The 19,142-nt window shown below is 40.2% G+C and overlaps 1 protein-coding gene across 1 annotated transcript; it reads left to right on the forward strand.

Annotated features, from left to right (window-relative positions):
• Nucleotides 1-2,444: 2,444 nt before the first annotated feature.
• CUNH10orf53 (chromosome unknown C10orf53 homolog) lies at nucleotides 2,445-18,793 on the forward strand. Its single transcript, XM_008055213.1, has 3 exons — nucleotides 2,445-2,541; nucleotides 17,958-18,077; nucleotides 18,729-18,793. Exons 1-3 carry the CDS (start codon nucleotides 2,445-2,447, stop codon nucleotides 18,791-18,793), a joined length of 282 nt encoding a protein of 93 aa, XP_008053404.1.
• The last annotated feature ends 349 nt before the right edge of the window (nucleotides 18,794-19,142 follow it).

The raw sequence follows: 19,142 nt of genomic DNA on the forward strand, positions 1-19,142 counted from the left end.
ATTACAGGCATGCGCTACCACGCCCGGCTGATTTTTTGACTTATTGTAGAGATGAGGTCTCGCTGCCCAGCCGGGTCTCGAACCCACGGGCTCAGGCAATCCACTCACTTCAGCCTCCCAAAGGCTCAGTATTACAGGCTGAGCCACCGAGCCCAGCTTATTTATTTATTTATATTTGTATTTTAAAGATGTGGGGTACAATTCAGGATTAGATATACAAATGTTCATTATGCAGGTACCTTGTTGATGAGGTGTGCTCCTCCCTCAACTGCCAATCCCACCCCCTGCCCCGGCAGTTTCCTACTACTGCCAATCCCTTTCTTATAGTAGTATGTTAATTGTTCAAGGTCCGGTTATGAGTGAGAACATATGGTACTCTGTTCTTTGTTTCTGTGAGAGATCACTGAAGATGATAGACTCTAAATCCATCCAAGTTGCTGGAAGTCCATATGTTTAATCTTCTTTATAGCTGCATAATATTCTATTGTGTATATGTACCACATTTTAAAAATCCAGCCCAGCTTCGATGGGCAGCATTGCTGGTTCCATGTTTTTGCTATTGTGAATAGAATTGCAACAAACATGCATGTACAGGTGTCTTTTTGGTAGAATGACTTGAGTTCCTCTGGGTATATTTGGAAAGGGTTTTTGTTTGTTTGTTTGTTTTCTTTTTTTAATCCTTCACTGTTGAAACAGAGGTTAAACATATTAACTACAATTAGATTTTTAGAAACTAAAGATGCATGTTGTACTCATAAGAATATTACCATTGGGCTAACTGCTACAACAAACAACCCCTGAATCTCAGTGGTTACAGAATAAATGTTTCCTTCTTGCTCTTGCTACTAATTAATGAAGATGGGTGGGGCTGTATTCAGTGCAACTATTCAGTAGTCCCAAGTCCATGTTTGGGGTCTATCATCCTCTGGAGCCTTATGTTCTCTCTGTGTCTGGCTCTTGATGAGGAAAGGGCAACAGCAGGTAAGGAGCAGATTTTTTTGGGAGCCAAGCCTAGAAGATGTGGCTGTCCTTTGGGCCCAAATTCCAGTGGGCAGAACTGAGCAAATGGAAATGAGCTGCATGAACTCATAGTTTTGTCTCTACCAAACAAAACAAAAAAATTTTCAAACAGAGAAAATAAATTGAATGGTGAAAAAATATCTTGAATTGTTATGGTACAGTGTAACAACTGGCTGCTTACTCTCAAGGCCAATGAGCTAGGAGAGGCAGAAAACTGAGAGAACGAAGTTTATTCTGAATTCAGAATTCAGGGAGCCAGGTTTGGTATATTTAGCAGAGCCTGATAAAAGCAACACAAACTCATTTCAGTATCTATAGTAAAACAGCTATTGTCTTATCTTTATTAGCTATTGATTAATAACAATTACATGCCTTGTGACCATTATTTAGTATCTTTTCTAGTCAGAGTTTAGACAAGCAGTTGCCAGCATAAGCCAGTATTCAGATTGCATCAATCTTGCCCTTCTTTCAAGTTCCAATGACTTTGAACAATTTGGAGCTGAATACTTTTCAGTTGGTTGCAGTTCTTCGCTTACACTAGGAGTTTTGGTTCATAAGATTTAGCTAATAATTAATATTACACATAAATTTGATGCAAAGGCATAAAAGAAAGCAATTGTTATTTAAGGACTAAGGGAATGGATACATTCTTGGGGTTTTAGGGAGTTTCAACAGAGCCCATCTCATACCTAGGTCCAGTGGAGGCTTCTCCAGGAATGTGCAGTTTTTCTTTGCCTCTCCTGCATATGATTGTGTTACTTTTAGTACCGGCATCAGTTACTAAACCCATGGGCAGTGAAGGGGGAGAAGTAAAAATGTGCACTTTTAAATTCAAGCAGTTTCTACGTTTAGCCTAATTCAATTAAAGTTTCTAAACTTAACCTTTAAATCTAAAGTAATCCAAACAGCTCTGAAATTTGAAATTCCCATTAACAGAATCGATCCAAAAATAGGCAAGAAAAGAGAAGGAATGCAAGAATTCCAATCCATACAACACCCACGCCTTGCTTGGTAAAGTTACTTGGCTCCCTAAGCCCGTTTTGTGAATACAAAATACAAAACACAGCCTACTTCCTAGGGATGGTAAAATGAGTAGAGTAAATGAGATAAAATATGGAAAGGACTTAGCACGCCATCTGACACAAACTTAATGTAACTGACCTTTAATTGTTGGCTATTATTATCAACACTTGCCACACTAGGTTGAACTCACGTGTTTATCTGGAGTTAAGAGGTCCGCAGGCACCGGGCGGGAACTTGGGACAGAGAGAAGGCCCGAGGTCCGCCCTAACGCTGACCTCCCCCCGCCCCCCCACCCCGCCTCGGCCACGCCCACCATGCTCTAGTGCCCAAGAGCGGTTGCCCAGCAACGTGTGTTGCTCCCTGGTCCAACTGCGGTGGAGGGCAGCAGGAGCAGCAGGGCCATGCCGGAGAACACCGTGGTAGTCATTCGTTACGGGCCTTACAGCACATTGGGCTTGTCAGCGGAGCACCGTACATTCCGCCTGGAGGGTCTGCAAGGTGGGCACCCCACTGCGTGCGCCCCTGTACACCCCAGCCTTCAAGCATCCGTACAGATGGTGCCTTGGGCCTAGATCTTCTTCCTTCCTCAGACCCCGAGCAAGTGCTGCTTCCCCCCGGGAAGTCTTCCCAGAGCCCTCGCTCTCCAAGGCGATTTACCATCGTCTGGTTTCCACAGCTTAGATATGAGTGGGAACAAACATGAGCTGTGGTCCCACTGAGCACCAGAGAGCTTACACGAATGACCTATATAGGAAAAAATTACATAACTTGCTTAATGAATTCAGAAACTGAGGATGAGGAATATCAACTTTCCTAAATCAAATGGCTGGAAAATAGCAACGCTAGGATTCCATCTCTTAATCATATATTCATGCAACAGATCTTTTTTGAGCATCTAGTATATGTCGGACACCCTTCCAGGAACTGAGAACACAACGTTGAACAATTATATATGTCCTAAAAGTGATTTCATTGCTAACTACTAAATGACAGTTGTGCCAAAATTCTGACTAAGAGTAGAAAGTGCCTTGGGAATGTAGCCATTGTGGGACCTGTGACTGGGAGGGGAGAGAAAGAAGTCTGAAAGGCTCTTTGAAGGAAATTACTTTTGAGTTGAGCTTTAAAGAATGAGTAGATATGAGCCAGGTAAAGCGAGGAAAGTGCCTTTCAGGAGCAGGAACTAATATCTGCAAAGGCTGGAGACATGAACAAATGATGTATTTGTTAAACTGAAAGGGAGTTGAGGCTGGAGAGCTCTACAGGGGCTATATCCTGCAAGGCCAAAGACAAGTTTTAGGAAGGGGATGAAACTGACTGCTCTGAGGGGAAGAGTTTAGAAGGGGTCATCAAGAGTGGAAGCAGGGAAGACAAATCAAAAGGCTGATGGAGTGATACAGGGTTGAGATGAGAGTAGCAGTCATAAAGGGGACAGTGGCTCAAAGTAAAAGCAATGGTACTTCTGAACGCAGGATGAATATGGGAGGCAAGGGTAAAGAGGATGTCATCTGGATCCAGTCAATACCTGACTTGAATGAACACTGATGGATGGAGGTGTTCTTCACTATAATTGAAAACATCAAACATGGAAAACAATTGAAAGAACATGTTCCATTTTGGATACACTATTCCTGACTTCCAGTTTTTCCACTTTATGATGGGTTTCTTGGGAGATAACCTCATCATAAATCAAGATCCATCTGAATTTACAATGGATCTACTTATGATCGTTTCACTTTACAATGGGTCTATTGGGATATTAAATGCATTTTTGACTTAGGATGGGTTTATCATGACAGCCCTATCATTAAGTTGAGGAGCATCCTATTAAGCTTCATGTTCCTTCATCTACCTAGATGGAGATACTGAGTCAGTTCTGCAGTTCTGGAGTTCAAAGATACAGTCTGAGGTGGAGATAAAAAGATATGAGTCATTGTCTTGAAAAGAAAACATAAAATGAGAAGAGAACCCAGGACTGAGCACTGATGAATCCCATTATAGGACCCAAACTAAAGAATTTCCATGCAAAATGCTGTGGGAGTCCAGAGGATACAAAGATCAATTTTGGCCCAGCAATCAGGGAAGGCCCCCTGGAGGAGATGTAATTTAAGTTTGAGTTTGAGGGATGAGTAGGATTTCAACCAACAGAGAAAGTGTTATAACTCTCTAAAAGAGTTGGTTGAGAAATGTATAGTGAAAATATCTCAGTGTTTGTATTAGTCTACTAGGGCTGCCATAACAAAATATATAGGTGGTGTGGGGGTGGGGGGTGGGGGAGTTAAACAATAGAAATCTAATTTTTCACATTCTGGAGGCTAGAATTCCCTGATCACGGTCTGGCAGGGTTGCTTTCTGGTGAGGGGTCTCTTTGTCCTCACATGGTATGGAGGAGGCAGTAGTAAGGAAGAATGAGCAAGTTCTCTGATGTCTCTTCTTACAAGGACATAAAACTTATCAGATTAGATCCCCACCCTTATGACCTCCTTTAACCTTAATTATCTCCTCAAAGACCTATCTCCAAAACCAGTTACATTGAGGGTTGAGGCTTCAACTTATAAAGTGGAGGAGGGGGACACAATTCAGTTCATAGCAATGTTGTATGGTGATACTTAAAATGTTTGTAATCTCGGCTAAGGACCCAGCCTAAATAAATGACTTTTCTCCTCCTTCCACTCTGATGAGCCTAACCCACCCAATCTCATCTCATAACCCAACTTTATTTTGTGTTCATTCTCTAAAAATAACATGAATTTTAGCCTGCTGGAAAAGAACGTATATTCAAGAGATCACTGAGCCTTACTTCCTCTTTCTGTTCCCAGCCTCTTGACTTTGCAAAAACTTTTCTTTTAGTTTGCTCCAGATTCAGGGTATGTGAGCTCCCTCTCCACAACTCATCCCCTACATTTTCTATTAACTACTTTTTATTGTAGTAAAATATATACAACAAGATTTGCTATTTTAACCATTTCAAGTGTACAGTTCAGTGACATTAATTACATTCACAATGTAGTGGAACCATTACTGTTATCTATTTTTTAATTTTTCAACAGCCCAAACAGAAACTTTGTACTCATTAAGCAATAACTATTCATCCACCCTCAGCCCCTGGTAACCTTAATCTACTTTGTCTCTTTTCATCTCTCCGTTCTAGATATTGAATATAAGTAGATTCGTGCAATATGTGTCCCTTTGTGTCTAGCTTGTTTCACTTAGCATACACTTATTTCACTTAGCCCATCCATGTTGTAGCATGCATATGAATACTAATAACTGACTCTTTATTCCTTTTTATGATTGACTAATATTCCTTTTTATGTCTATACCAGATTTTATCTATTCATCTGTTGATGAACATTTGGGTTGTTTCTAACTTTTGGCTATTGTGCATAATGAAGTTGTAAACATTGGTGAACAAATATCTGTTGAGTCTGTTTGTTTCAAAGGAGCAGAATCGCTGACATCTGGTAATTCTATACTTAACCTTCAAATTGTCTTCTAAAAAGCAATTGCACCATTTTATATTCCAATCAGCAATGCACAAGAATTCCAATTTTCTGTGTGTGTGTGTGTATTATAGTCATCCTAGTAGGTGAAACGTGGGTTTGACTTGCATTTCCTTGATAATTAATGATGTTCAGCAACTTTTTATGTGCGTATTGTCATCTGTATATTTTTGGAGAAATGTCTGTTCAAGTCCTTTGCCCACTTTTAAATTGGGTTGCTCTTCTTTTTGTTGTTGAATTGGAAATGATTTTTTACATATTCTGAATACTAGACCCTTATCAAATAAATGATTTGCAAATATTTTTTCCCGTTCTGTAGATTATCTTTTATAGATATCTATTTGTAGAAATCTATTTGTAAATTATATTTTCTGCCATTCTGTAGACTTTCTTGATAGTGTCCTTTGATGCACACATATTTTTTAATTTTAATGAAATCTAATTTATCTATTTTTTCTCTTGTTGCCTACATTTTTCTGTTTTGTAGTTGAGATCTGCCAGGGTGGGGTGGGGGGCACACCTCGTCAACAAGGGTATCTGCACAATGAATATTTGTATACCTAACCCTAAATTGTACTCCATAATTTAAAAATAAATAAATAAAATATTTTTTTAAAAAAGAAAAAGAAAATATATTTTTCTTTTTCAGATTTAGATTGCCAAATTGAAGATCATTCAGATCTGCCCCTTTGCCTTTGATCCATTTTGAGTTAATTTTTGTGTTCACTGTAATATAAGGGTCCAACATTATACAAAAAATATTCATGTGAATATTCAATTTTCCCAGCGACTTTTGTTAAAGAGACTGTTCTTTATTCATTTAATTATCTTATTACCCATATAAAAAAACCAGTTACCTTTCATTCACATCAATCAATGTGAAGTTTTATTTCTAGGCTCTCAATTCTATTTCATTCTTATATCAGTACCACATTGTTTTGATTACTGTAGCTTTGTAGTAAGTTTTGAAATCAAGAAATGTGAATGTAAACCCTACAGGTTTTTCTCAAGGTTGTTTTGACTATTCTAGGTTCCTTGAAATTCTCTATGAATTTTAGAATAGTTTTTCCATTTTTGCAAAAAACACCATTGGGATTATGACAGGATTTCATAATACTGTAGTACTGTTATCTTAACAATATCAAGTCTTTCAGTTCACATACACAGGAAACATTTCCATTTATTTATGTCTGCTTTTATTTCTTCCAACAATTTTTGTAGTTTTCAGTGAACAAGATTTGTGCCTAACTGCTTAGCTCTGTTCCTAAGTGTTTTGTTCTTTTAGATGCTAGTGTTAAATGATGTGTTTTCATATTTCCGTTTCAGATTATTCATTGTTAATATATAGAAATACAGCTGCTTTTTGCATGTTGATTTTGTATCCTTCCATTTTGATTATTTCATTTTTTAGTTTTGGGGGTTTTTTTCGGACACTAGTGTTTTAATGAACATAAGATCATGTCATCTGCAAATAGAGGTGGTTTTAATTCTTTCTTTTTAATCTGGATGTCTTTTGTTTCTTTTTCTTGCCTAATTTCTCTGGCTAGTACTTCCAATACTATGTTGAAAAGATGTGGCAAAAGTGGGCATCCTTGCCTTCTTCCAATCTTAGGGGGAAAGCGTTCACTGGGCCTCATTCAATCTGTTAAAGGCCTTAATAGAACAAAAATTGAGGTTTCTCAAATAAGTAGGAATTCTCAAGACTGCAACATGGAAACTCTGCCTGTGTCTCCAGCCTTACCTATAAGCCAATTCCTTATCATCATTCTCTCTCTCTCCCCTTCTCAGTCCTCGTTTCTCTCCCCCTCACTCTCTCTCTTTCCCTTTCTTCCTCTTCTCTGATGGTTCAACTTACAATTTTTTAACCACATGATGCTGCATTCAGCTATGAACATTAATGATGAGTACTCATACAATCATTCTGTTTTTTACTTTCAATACAATATTCAATAAGTTATGTGATATATTCAAAAATTTATTATAAGATAAACTTTGTTAGATAATTTTGCTCAACTGTAGCCTAATATAAGTGTTCTGAACATGTGTAAGGTAGACTACACTAAGCTGTGATATTCAGTAGTTTAGATACTAGCTATACTAAATGCATTTTCCACTTACAATGTGTTTATCAGGATATAACTCTGTAGTAAGTTGAGAAGCATTTGTATGTATGTATATGTATATGAATACATACATACACACACACATATATTACATATATTTCTCTGGAGAGATGTGACCAATACAACAGAGTTTTATTGTTTTTGTTTTTTCCTTTTGGCATTTTAAATATGTCATTTCAATGCCTTCTGGCCTCCATGGAGCCTGATGAGAAATCAGCCTCTCATATCTGTGATGAGTCACTTCTCTCACTGCTTTCAAGATTTTCTCTTTGTCTTTGTCTTTTCACAATTTGTTTATAATGTGTATTAGTGTGAATCTCCTTGAGTTTACCCTGCCTGGAGTTAGCTGACTTCTTGGATATGTATTTTTATGTCTTTCATCAAATTTGAGAAGTGTCCAGTTGTTATTTCTTCAAATATTTTTTCTGCCCTTTTCTCACCTCATCCTGGAACTTCCAATATGTATACATTGTTATTCTTGAAGGTGCCCCACAGGTCTCAGGGGCTCTGTTCATTTTTACATTCCTTTCTGCTTCTCAGACTTGGCAATCCCAACTGTTCTGTCTTCAACTTTGCTGATTCTGTCTTCTGCTTACTCAAATCTGCTGCTGAACCTGTCTAGTGAATTTTTCATTTTAGTTATTGTACTTTTCAACCAACTCCAGAACTTGTTCCTTTTTAGAATTTCTATCTCTTTATCATTATTTTCTGTTTGTTCATTCAGAATTTTTCTGGTTTCTTTTAGTTCTTTGTGGCTTCCTTTGGCTCTTTGAATATATTTAAGATAGTTGATTTAACATCAGTCTAATATATGGACTTTCCCAGGGACAATTTCTGTCAGTTAATTTTTTTTCCTTTGAATGGGCCATACTTTTCTGTTTTCTTATATGCTTTGTGATTATTTTTGTTGAAAACTAGAAATTCAGATAGAATGTATTATCTCTAAAAATCAGATACTCCTAATTATTGAAGATTTAGCTTGTGGTCTGCCAATGTTTTGACTAAAGTCTGCTCAAATACCAAAACAAACAAAATAACAACAACAACAAAAACTGCCATTTTTTGTGTATTTGTGCTATGTTGAGGCACTCCTTTAACACTTAGCCAGATTATTTACAATTCTGCTTCAGTCTTTTTTCTCTTCTTTCACTGAGCCTATATATTAGCCATTGGTGTAAGCTTAGGGTCTTCAAGATCTTTTCTGATCATGCATCCTGTTCTGAGCCTGCACTGGCTTTCTAAATTCCTCAGTATACATGATTACTTTTGTATGCCCTAATTTCTCAAAGAAACTCTCCTCAGCTTTTCCTTCTAGGCATTATGAGATCTATTGTGTGTCTCAACTGTAATCTTTTGCCTAGGCAGCTGCCGATTTTTCATTTGCCTTACAATATTTTTGAGCACTGCCTACGGCTTTTCTACCCTGTGTGAGTTCCAAGTTAGGCATATAAAGACAAGTGCCTTGTGTCAGTCCTTCAGGAAACCCCTAGATGGGTTAGAACAGAAAAACACAAGAATTTGCAAATAAGGTATGCTCTGCTCCCTCTGGAATCAAGAACGAGGGTCCCATACTGGGAGTATGGGTTGTTGTCTTTAAGACTGCTACCAGGTCAGGGAAAGGGTGGTGGCAAGGACAAATAAAAACACCACAAAGCTTTTCTACTAGTTTAAAGTTGTTTTTTCCAGTGGTTTCTCCCACTAATGCCAGTTCTGGCATGTCTCTCTTTCTTCTCTTATTTCTCTAACAATCTTTGTTTTAAAACTTTAAAAAAAGATGTATTTTTCTTGATTCCATGTTCACTTAGTTGCTGTAGACCTTTGACTGTTTTATAGAGTTTTGACAAAGTTGGTTCTGACAGTTTCTGGTTGTTTTTTCCATGTTTCTGTGGAGGCATGGGAGTTTGGAGCTGTCTGTTCTGCTGTTTTGTTGATGTTTGCAGACACTTTTAATTGTGTTCCCCACTGCTACCACAATTGGCCTGACTGTATGAGTCCCATTACACTATTTACATACCAAAAAGTATATTAAAGCAAAATGCATAAAAGAACATTTTGTTATTAATGTAATGTAAAGCTTAATAAGTATTAGAGGGGAAACTCTAGTTTGCCCACAGTCCTATCAGTGACCTCTCCCTGGTCACTTGTCTTCTGCCTATGTTCTTGGCACTAATGGCAGGGAGATGGGATGAGCAGAGGGTAAGCACAGGGACTCTGAAGTTCAACCAATCTGGTTTGAATTGGGCTGAACCATTTAGCAGCTCTGTGGTCAAAGTCAAAATCAAGTAATTTTACCTTTATAAGCTTTATAAGCTTCTGTTTACTTGTCGATAAAAGATTAATGTGAATACCTACCTCCAAGATATGAGATTCTGGTGACAAAATGTAAGTAGAGTAGTAAACACCATGCCTGCACATGGTAAGGGCTCCAAAACCATTAGTTATTATTGTTCCTGAGGGAGGGTCATTGGGAAGAGGTGGAGGGGGTAGCTTGGGGCACTTTTGGAAGCAGCAAGCTGCAGTCTTGTTGGAGGATAATATGCAACAAAGGAGTCAGGCCTGTTTGCCCCTGGTAACAGGGAGCCAGCAAAGGTCCTTTAGCTAAAGAATGATGAGATCAGGGATGTACTCTTAAGAGTCCAGCTCTAAAGTAAGAGATTTAAGGAGAAGTTGGGGTGGGAGAGAGGAATTATTAAGAAATACTAAGCCAGTGGTTAGAAATTATGTTCTGAAGTTCGAGAGAAAGATGAAAGCAGGAGATTTGAATCAGGAGTAGTTATGACCTTAAATGATATCTATATGCAGATGACTTCTAAGTTGATACCTTTAATCTGGACCTCTTGTTGTCACTGGCATGTTAAGTAGCATCTCAGATTTAATATGTCCAAAATGTTCAAACTAGAGTTGTAATACCCAGCCGCACCAGCAACTCTGCTTGCTTGCCTGTCTCTGCTCACAGCAGCTCCAGCTTGTAGTTACTCAGGCTGGAAACCTTGCAATCTCTCTCACTCTTCTCTTTCCCTTACACTTCTTGTTTAGTCTGTCAACACTTCTTGTCAGCTTGGTCCTCAAAATATGTCCAGAACTCAAACCTTCTTACACTTCCTCGCCACTTCCTCTACATTTTTGTCCAACCTCCATCATTTCCTACCAGGATTACTGCTCTGGCCTCCTGACAGAGTCCCCTGCAACTTACCCTTGCCCCCTGTAGTCTATTCTCAGCACCAAAGTCAGATGATCCTGGTAAATCTAAGTCACAGAATGGTCTTTACCTTTGAAAACATTCCTGATTAGCTCCCAGCTTACTCAGGATAGAAACCAAAGACTTACATGGCCTATCAGGCCCTCACGACCTCCCTGACCTCACTCCCTCCTGCCACTAGTTACCCCCCCCCATTTCACTCCCTCCTGCCACTACTTACCCACTCCCCTGGCTCACTGCTCCAGCTACACCCACCTCCTGCTGGCCCTTGAATACTCCTAGCCAACTTCTACCTTGGGTTTGGTAGTCGCTTTGCATGGAATGGTCTTCACTCTTAACTTTCTCAGCCTTGGGACAGTCCTCAAAAGTCACCTTCACAGACAGGCCTTCCTTGAGTAGCCCACCTAAAATGTCCACACTTCCCTCTGCCTCCCTCTTCCTGATTTTCCTTCCTTCCTCATTTCTTCATAATGCTCATAAGTATCTAACACACATTTACCTATTTACCTGATTAGCTTTCTCTCCCACTTGGAGGTGTGAGGGGGGACCCAGAAAAACCAGAATTGTTTTTGGAGGGCAGGCTCCTTATGGAACAGCTTCCCCCACTGTAGCAGGAACACAGAGAGGCTGTGACACTGAGGCTGTTTTAGGAAGTATCAGGTTTATTTACATTGGCGGACTCCGTGGACTAATGCTCCCAGGTCAAGCACTCCAGGAAGGGAGGAGAGGGGTCTTATACCCCAGTTCAGGTAAGTGGGGGGGTCGGGCTGAGTGATTACACATTTTCTTTGGAATTTACAAGGTTGTACTCAGCAAAATCAGATCTTTCAAAGAACAAATGGTCTCCAGGAAATGCATGGCAAGCAGGGTTGTAAACTGTCAACTTCAAAAAGAGGGGATTTGGATAAGTTTGTGAATTGGTTACTCTTTTGCATTTCCAAGAAAACCATTCTCCGCTGTCTAGCAGGTTTTCAGAGCTTGCCAATTGATCTCTCAAGGGGAATAGTTTTGTTGTTGTTGTTGTTGTTTGGGTTTTTTTGAGTTGGAGTCTCACTCTGTCACCCAGACTGGAGTGCAGTGGCCACTCCCGGTCACCGCAGCCTCAGCTTGCTGGGCTCTGGCGATCCTTCCGCCTCAGCCTTCCAAGTAGCTGGAACTACAGGTGTGCACTACCATGCCCGGCTTATTTTTTGATTTATTGTAGAGATGAGGTCTCGCCAAGTTGCCCAGGTGGGTCTCGAACCCGCGGGCTCAGGCAATCCACTCACCTCAGCCTTCCAAAGGCACAGGATTACAGGCTGAGCCACTGAGCCCAGCAAGGGGAATAGTTTTAATTGCTATCAGCTCTCTCTCTGCCACACCACTAGGCAAGTGTTCTGGGAATCCATCAGCATCAGTGTACGAGCTAGCATTGTTGTAAGAGGTTGTGTTCAGCTTCAGTGAATTTTTTTTGGGTGGGGTAGGGATTCTTTCAATGGTTTTGCTCATTTCATAATGGGTGATTTACAAGCACACCTGCCCATACCACATTGAATGTTCAGCAGTTTTTGATAAAACTGGCATGATCTCTGTTCCACCCTCCCTATTTACCCAGTCTTGCTCCAAGTGACTTTTTGTTTTTGTTTCCCCATTGAAAAATGTCCTCAAAGGGACATGCTTTGCCAATGTGGAAGAAGTGAAAGAAAAAAAACAGCAGAAACACTAAAAGGCATCAAAATCAGTTGAGCAGTAAAAAACAAATCTTGATAGGTGTATTGCATCAAATAGAGATTGAAGGTGATTGTCGTTTAAACATGTAAGAATAAACTTTTTATAAATAAACTCTGGGTATGTTTAGGTTTCCCCCTTGTATACTTTACAGGGGGAGGTGCAGGGAATCTTGTCTTTTCTGTTCTCTGCTGGATTCCAATGCCTATAATTGTGCCTGGCATGTTATAAGGATCAGTAAACATTAGGTAAGTAAATCAACATGCAGAAAGTTGAATGCTAGACCTATAGGAGGTAAGATTGTCAAGGAAGCGAGGGAAGATAGGACTGGGAGACAGCAGCAGGACATTGGAGGTGGTCCCTCTGAGGGGCAGAGAGTGTTAAGAAGAGCTGCCAGAGGAAGAGCAGGCACAGAGATGGGAGAGAACTAGAGGCACAAGAAGTCAGGTGATGCGATTTCAAGAAGTTGTCCAATGGGTTCCAAACTGTTGAGTAGGCGTTATCTCCAGGGAAAGATGAATTCATGGCTGATGAAGGACTTAGAAAGAGTGTTCTCGTACATTTAATAGAAATGGACAGCAAACTTGGAGGGCAACTTAGCAGTGTCTGTTAAAATGCAATCACATACTGTGGAGTCCACCTTTTCCATTTCAGTTTCTTCCTTATAAAAGAGAAAAAAACAGATATGTTCAAGGAGGCATGCTGTGAATGTTTCCTACAACATTTTTGGTGACAGTGAAAAATTGGAAACAAACAGAAAAAGGAATGGCTAAATAAATTACAACATTCATCGTGTGAAATACAATGCAGCACTGAACAATAACACAGCCGTTCCATGTATGTTGTTGACAGGACTGGGGCACCATGATACAATGGTGAGAGAATAGAGCATATTCCTGAATGCCAGGTACACTGCCACTGAAAAAGGCAGGGAGAGAGAGAGAGAGAAAGATGTAGGAGTGATCTAAAACCTTTTGTCCTTTTCTATAATTTTTAAGGTTCTTTTTAAAAAAAATAATGTGCCTGTATTACATTTACAATCCAAGAAATTTTAGAGTTTAAAATATATATCATTTCTTAGCAGCAATAATATTTTAAAGAAACAAGAGAGGAGACGGGTCAGAGACGGGTTGGGGAACACCAGATTATTCACTGAATGTGCTGATGGCGTCTTGACCCCAGAGAGGGCAGGCTTTGGAGTGGGTGGGCTAAAGGCTTCCCTGTAGGAGGTAAAGGAAAGGGTGGAGAGGACACAGCAAGAGCGAAGGCAGTAGTGGCTCTTGCTACAGTAGGGGAGGGGAAGGAGTATTTTGAGAAGATCAAGGGAAGCATTATTATGGTTGAAGAAGACTTGAGGATTGCAAGGTATCAGCAGGTGGTTGATTTATAAAGTAAGCTCTGTATGCCTACGAATGATAGCTGACGTAATATGGGCAGCCAGCATTTACTGAGGGCAACAGGAGCCAAGGTATTAACAGCAGCAAAGCAGGAAGCATCTGCTCTCCCCTACATACCCCTCCCCCACACACTTTAGACCCAAAACCAACATCACAGCAAGCAGACAAGTCAAGAGTGGTACATTTGTAGGCCCTCATCTGTAAAATCTGCATCTGAATTCTGTGTATTTCTTTTAAAATCATAGCTCTTTATTGTTTCCCAAAGCCCTGCTGGCTTTGGAAATATGCCTGATCTTTTCTGAACTTACCACGCCTTAAGCAATCTGAAAATTTTTGTTCTTTCTTCATTATCCATGAATTATAATAGCTCAGCAAAAATGTCTCTTCTATGGCCTCAATATTGATGAAGCCAAACTAATGCTTAACAAAAAGTTCTAAGTAATTTCCCTGGCCATGTGGGACTGCCAAATGACCCACTCGAAGGAATTGGAAGGAATTGAAAGGAATTGAAAACAACCCTTAAAAATAGAATCCACCCTTATTTAGCTGAGACATGCTGTGTGGCATTCTCCTGTCCCTAGCTACACATTAGTTGCCCTCATTAGTGGGCATGGGCACTGCCCCTATGCTGAGTAGAGGAAGGAGAGAAGTCTGTCTGTACACCTTGACTTCCTGACCAGAGGCATTTAAATCACTCACAGATGGTACACAATTCCACCAGCACAGGAAAGGAAGGAGTCCTGTCCATATCCCTTTAGTTTATCTAGATTCCCCTTGAAGAATGAGGTGCCACTTCAAATAGGTGAGTGTTCCACGGGTAGCCTTACAGCTTCTGGTTGATTGATGCTGGAGTTTAGCCACTGCCTTTGCACAGACTTTGTTTCATAGAGTATGTTTATCTGACCTTTCTTTGAATAGACAACTCCACAGCAGCTCATAGGAAGAAATGGGTCCTCCACAGTAGAGAGGTGACATTTGGATGAGCTGTAGGAATCCTGGGGCATCTTGCCTTTGATCCCTTAAGACTGCACTGGCCACCCTACAGCTGGCTCAACACATCCTGGGCTGATGGGAAGGGAATGTCCTCTGGTTAAATATATGATGGGAAGGGAATGTCCTTTGGTTAAATATACGCTGAGGTGGTTTATCATAGCTTTAATAAAAATCAGACTTAGGTGACTTGAGGCCAAAAAGAGTCATGGTCAGTGCCCAGCACCATTCTGAGTTTGCTTGTTCAATGAACCTGTATCAGTACCAGGTACCTGGAGGAGGGCAGATGGGGATTGTAGTCCCCATTAGTTTGGCTTCATCAATACTGAGGCCATAGAAGAGACATTTTTGCTGAGCTATTATAATTCATGGCTAATGAAGACACATGCCCTTAAAGACCACAAGAGCTTGTGCTTTTGCAACCCTCTAGAAGGTAGAGTGGGGAGCAGTACCATCTCTCAAGAGAATTTCTTTCTATTGAGCTTAATTTGCTCACATAGATGGTGGACCCCCATTATTTGGCACTCCCAACTCCATACGGTGGGTTATTCAGTGGATCAGATCCTATTTCTGAACTATGTCATGCCATGTACGAGTGATGCTGTTCTCATAAAACAAACTTCAAACCCAGAGGCAACACGAGGCTCAGGCAGCCAGACCCTGCAGTGGGGACCATGGACAGGGTGCTGGCCTCCTGAGGTCTGCTCCCGTAGGCTGCTCCTCGCCTACTAGAGGTAGCCCTGCGCCCTTTTTCTCTCCAGAATCCCTCAGGCCTTAGTGAGTCGACATTGGTTGTTAACAGGAGAATGGCAGCATCTTGCCCCCAAAGGCAGGGGTATGAGGCAGGAATGGGGAAGTTGTTTTGTTCCTGATTTCTTCCTGTTAAATGGAAGGAATGTAAACTGAACAAATTAAATTCAGACAAATGCAGTATCCCCTTCCTGAGGGAACGCTACTGAGGGAGTTTGGGGTCCCAGAAACCTCTGCCAGTAGACTGACTTTATGTCTCCCCAGATGATCAGCCGCCATTCTAGACCAGCTGGATGGCTTCATTTAAATAAGTCCTGGTCTAAGCTGAATGCCTCCTTCTAAGATGTTTAAGAACAAGACACTTAAACAGCAGATACAATATCATAAATATGCCAACGCAAAAGATGTGGGCATTCTTCAGAGAGACATTAGCTGACGCAGGTCAATTAGGGCCGCCACTGGGTGCCCAGGGAGTGCTACCTTGTTAATGGAGATCCTTGCTGAGTCTCTCTGAAGTTCCTTTCCAGAAGTGAAATTTAAATCACGCAATTAAAATGTTCACAGTTGGTGCTGGATGTTCTTGAACTGATTGAAAGATGAAGAAGTGGACACACCAACATCTTGAAACAGCAATTGTCTCTGTAATTAAATACAATTAACAGACATAACTGTCTGCTTTTCTCCACATAAGACTGATTGAAATGCTGAAAAAAAAGCCCCCCACCTGATTTCTCTTGGCAATCAGCACATCTACTCTAACCTTGATGTTATTGGGTGAACATATACAGAAAATTGGGGTGAAAACATGTTGGAGAAAATAGAGCTCTAGGCTGTCCAATGCACATCGTTTTTCTAGACCACGTACCCTTCCATTTCCACAATAGAGACTAAATCTAACAATTTTTCTGTGACTAATCTCTGGAAAAGGGCCATTCAATATGATAACCAAAATGTAAATTCCAAATGTGAGAATAAAAGGTTAGTTCATTAGCTTTTTTAAAAAAAGGTTTCTCCCTGATTATTATAAGTAATCTGGAAAATACTGAAAAAAGAAAGAAGAAAGGTTTCACTGAGCATGGTGACTCACGCTTGTAATCCATACACTTTGGGATGCCAAGGCAGGAAGGAGGATTGCTTGAGCTCAGAAGTTCGATCCCAGCCTAGGCAACATAGTGAGACCTCATCTCTACAAAAAAATCAAAAAATTAGCCAGGCATGGTGGCATGTATCTGTAGTCCCAGTTATGTGGGAGACTGAGGCAGAAGGATCACCTGAGTCCAGGAGGTTGAGGCTGCAATGAGCTGTGATCAGCGTGATTATGCCACTGCACTCCAGCCTGGGTGACAGAGTGAGACCCCAACTTAAAAAAAAAAAAAAAATCACATAATCTCACCACAGAGAGATAATCATTGGGTATTTCTTCTTCCTTAAATACATATTTGAATAATATTGCATATATAGTTTAATATATATAAAATATATAAATACATAAAATATATAATATATAAATATAAAGAGTAAATTAAATATATATGTTAATATATTATACATACTTGTATCCTGATTTTTTTGCTTATATTACAAGTTTTTTTATTAGAAAGTTTATAAACTTTTTTAAATGTCCAAATAAAATCTCATCATATGGCTGTACCACTGTTTACTTGACCATTTTCTTATTATTGGACATGTAACTTATTCACAGTATTTTGCTGTTATAATAATGCAGAAAAAACATATTGCTGCAAAAATCTGCCAGTATTTCTGATTTTTTTTCCTTAGGAAGCTTTCTTTTAAGTGCAATTTCCTGGAACAAAGATTAGAATCGGTTTTGAGACTTGTGGTATGTACTGCCAAACTGCCCTTCAGAAAGGTGGCCAAATATGTATTTCCATCCACAGGGTAAGAAGTTGCCTGATGCCCATGTCCTCTCTATCACGGAGTACTGTCTCTATAAGATTAAGCTTCTGGAAAGCCCAATAGCCCCTTCTTAGAGAAACTCATTGTTTAACAGATTGTCTGGGTCTGGGGCAAATCAAAACCGAAGACTGAATTGCTTAGACCTCTGGCTGTGCTTCCCTGCGAACGTGAGAGTACCTGAGGCCAGCATTAGGTAAGTGCCTACCAGGGTGACTGAGCTATATCATTCAGTAACTAGAGAGGTAGACAAGCTGCTATTGTCCATGAGGACATTTACATATCAGGTCAATCTGGAATCTGACCCCATGTCACCTAACTCTGTATGTTTCAGCTGTGTTGGCCAAAGATGGACACCAGGTCATCCTAGAAAAGATAGAAGACTGGAACTTGGTAGAACTCATGGTGAATGAGGAAGTCATCTTCCGCTGCAACATTAAGGACTTGGAGTTTGGTAAGCTCTTTAGCAAGGTTTCCAGCCAGCATTTTGCCTCCTCTGAGGAGTCCCTCAATTTCTATTTGAAATGGTCAGTATGCTGTGCCTAGATTTGGGCTTCTTTCTTTCTGAGTTTTAAATTCATACTAAAAGTCCTATACCCTGTGCCACATACAAGAGAGCATCCCAAACCACACACAGTAAAGTGCTGGAGAATTAGCTCCTTCCCAAAACACTGGAAACTGAATAAGAAGGAAAATGAAGTTAAGCCTTGGACTTCTAGTGATATGATGGAATTTAAAGATAATTGGGTTTTTTTGCACTTTAATAGTGTGTGTTTTATTTTGCTTTCAGAGCAATTTTTGTTTCATTTGTTTATTCTATCTAGACTTGATAAGACAGTTAGAGTCAATATACCAGCAGGGCATGTCATAATCAGCAACGTTCTAGGGATTTCTTTGCCCAGAGAGCTCTGGCCTGGCAGGCTGTCTCCCTGTACTCAAATGTAAAAGCTTTTGCAATCTACTGATACTCTATTAAAGGCTAGTTAACATTTTACATACCTGTGGCCTTGGGAAATACACTCCAGGTAGAAGCCATATGTATGACTACTGTGACAACAAAGTGTATATAAAGCTGGTAAAAATTAAATTATATCTATTTCCCTAGGAGGTGATGGTAAGCTAGACCCACTGTGTGAAAAGGCCAGGACTGCCGTGCTGAATGCCTACTGAGCTGCTCGCAGAATAGCAGTTGCCCAGCCATTCTGTGATACAGGCAGAAATGGCCATGCTGGGGTGTAGACACTGGTTTCTTCCAATCAGAACAGGAAACCGCCAGCCTGTCCTTCAGTTTACATAGCATCAGGTTTCTCACCTGGCTATATAGGGGCCTACAAAAATAATAAAATCACATCATTTGTAGCATCTTTCACTCTCAACCCATAGGGATAACCCTCAAATATCAGGTACACATCAAGCTGAAGGAAATAATAAAATACAATCAAATAACAAGGCACCATCCCTTACTAATAATTCATAGTTGCCAGAAGCATCCGAGATTCTACTTTGTAGTAGCAGAGAG

This window comes from Carlito syrichta, unplaced genomic scaffold, assembly GCF_000164805.1.
Source record: "Carlito syrichta isolate Samal-C Ts95f unplaced genomic scaffold, Tarsius_syrichta-2.0.1 Scaffold301780, whole genome shotgun sequence".
In the NCBI taxonomy this organism is placed as follows: domain Eukaryota; kingdom Metazoa; phylum Chordata; class Mammalia; order Primates; family Tarsiidae; genus Carlito; species Carlito syrichta.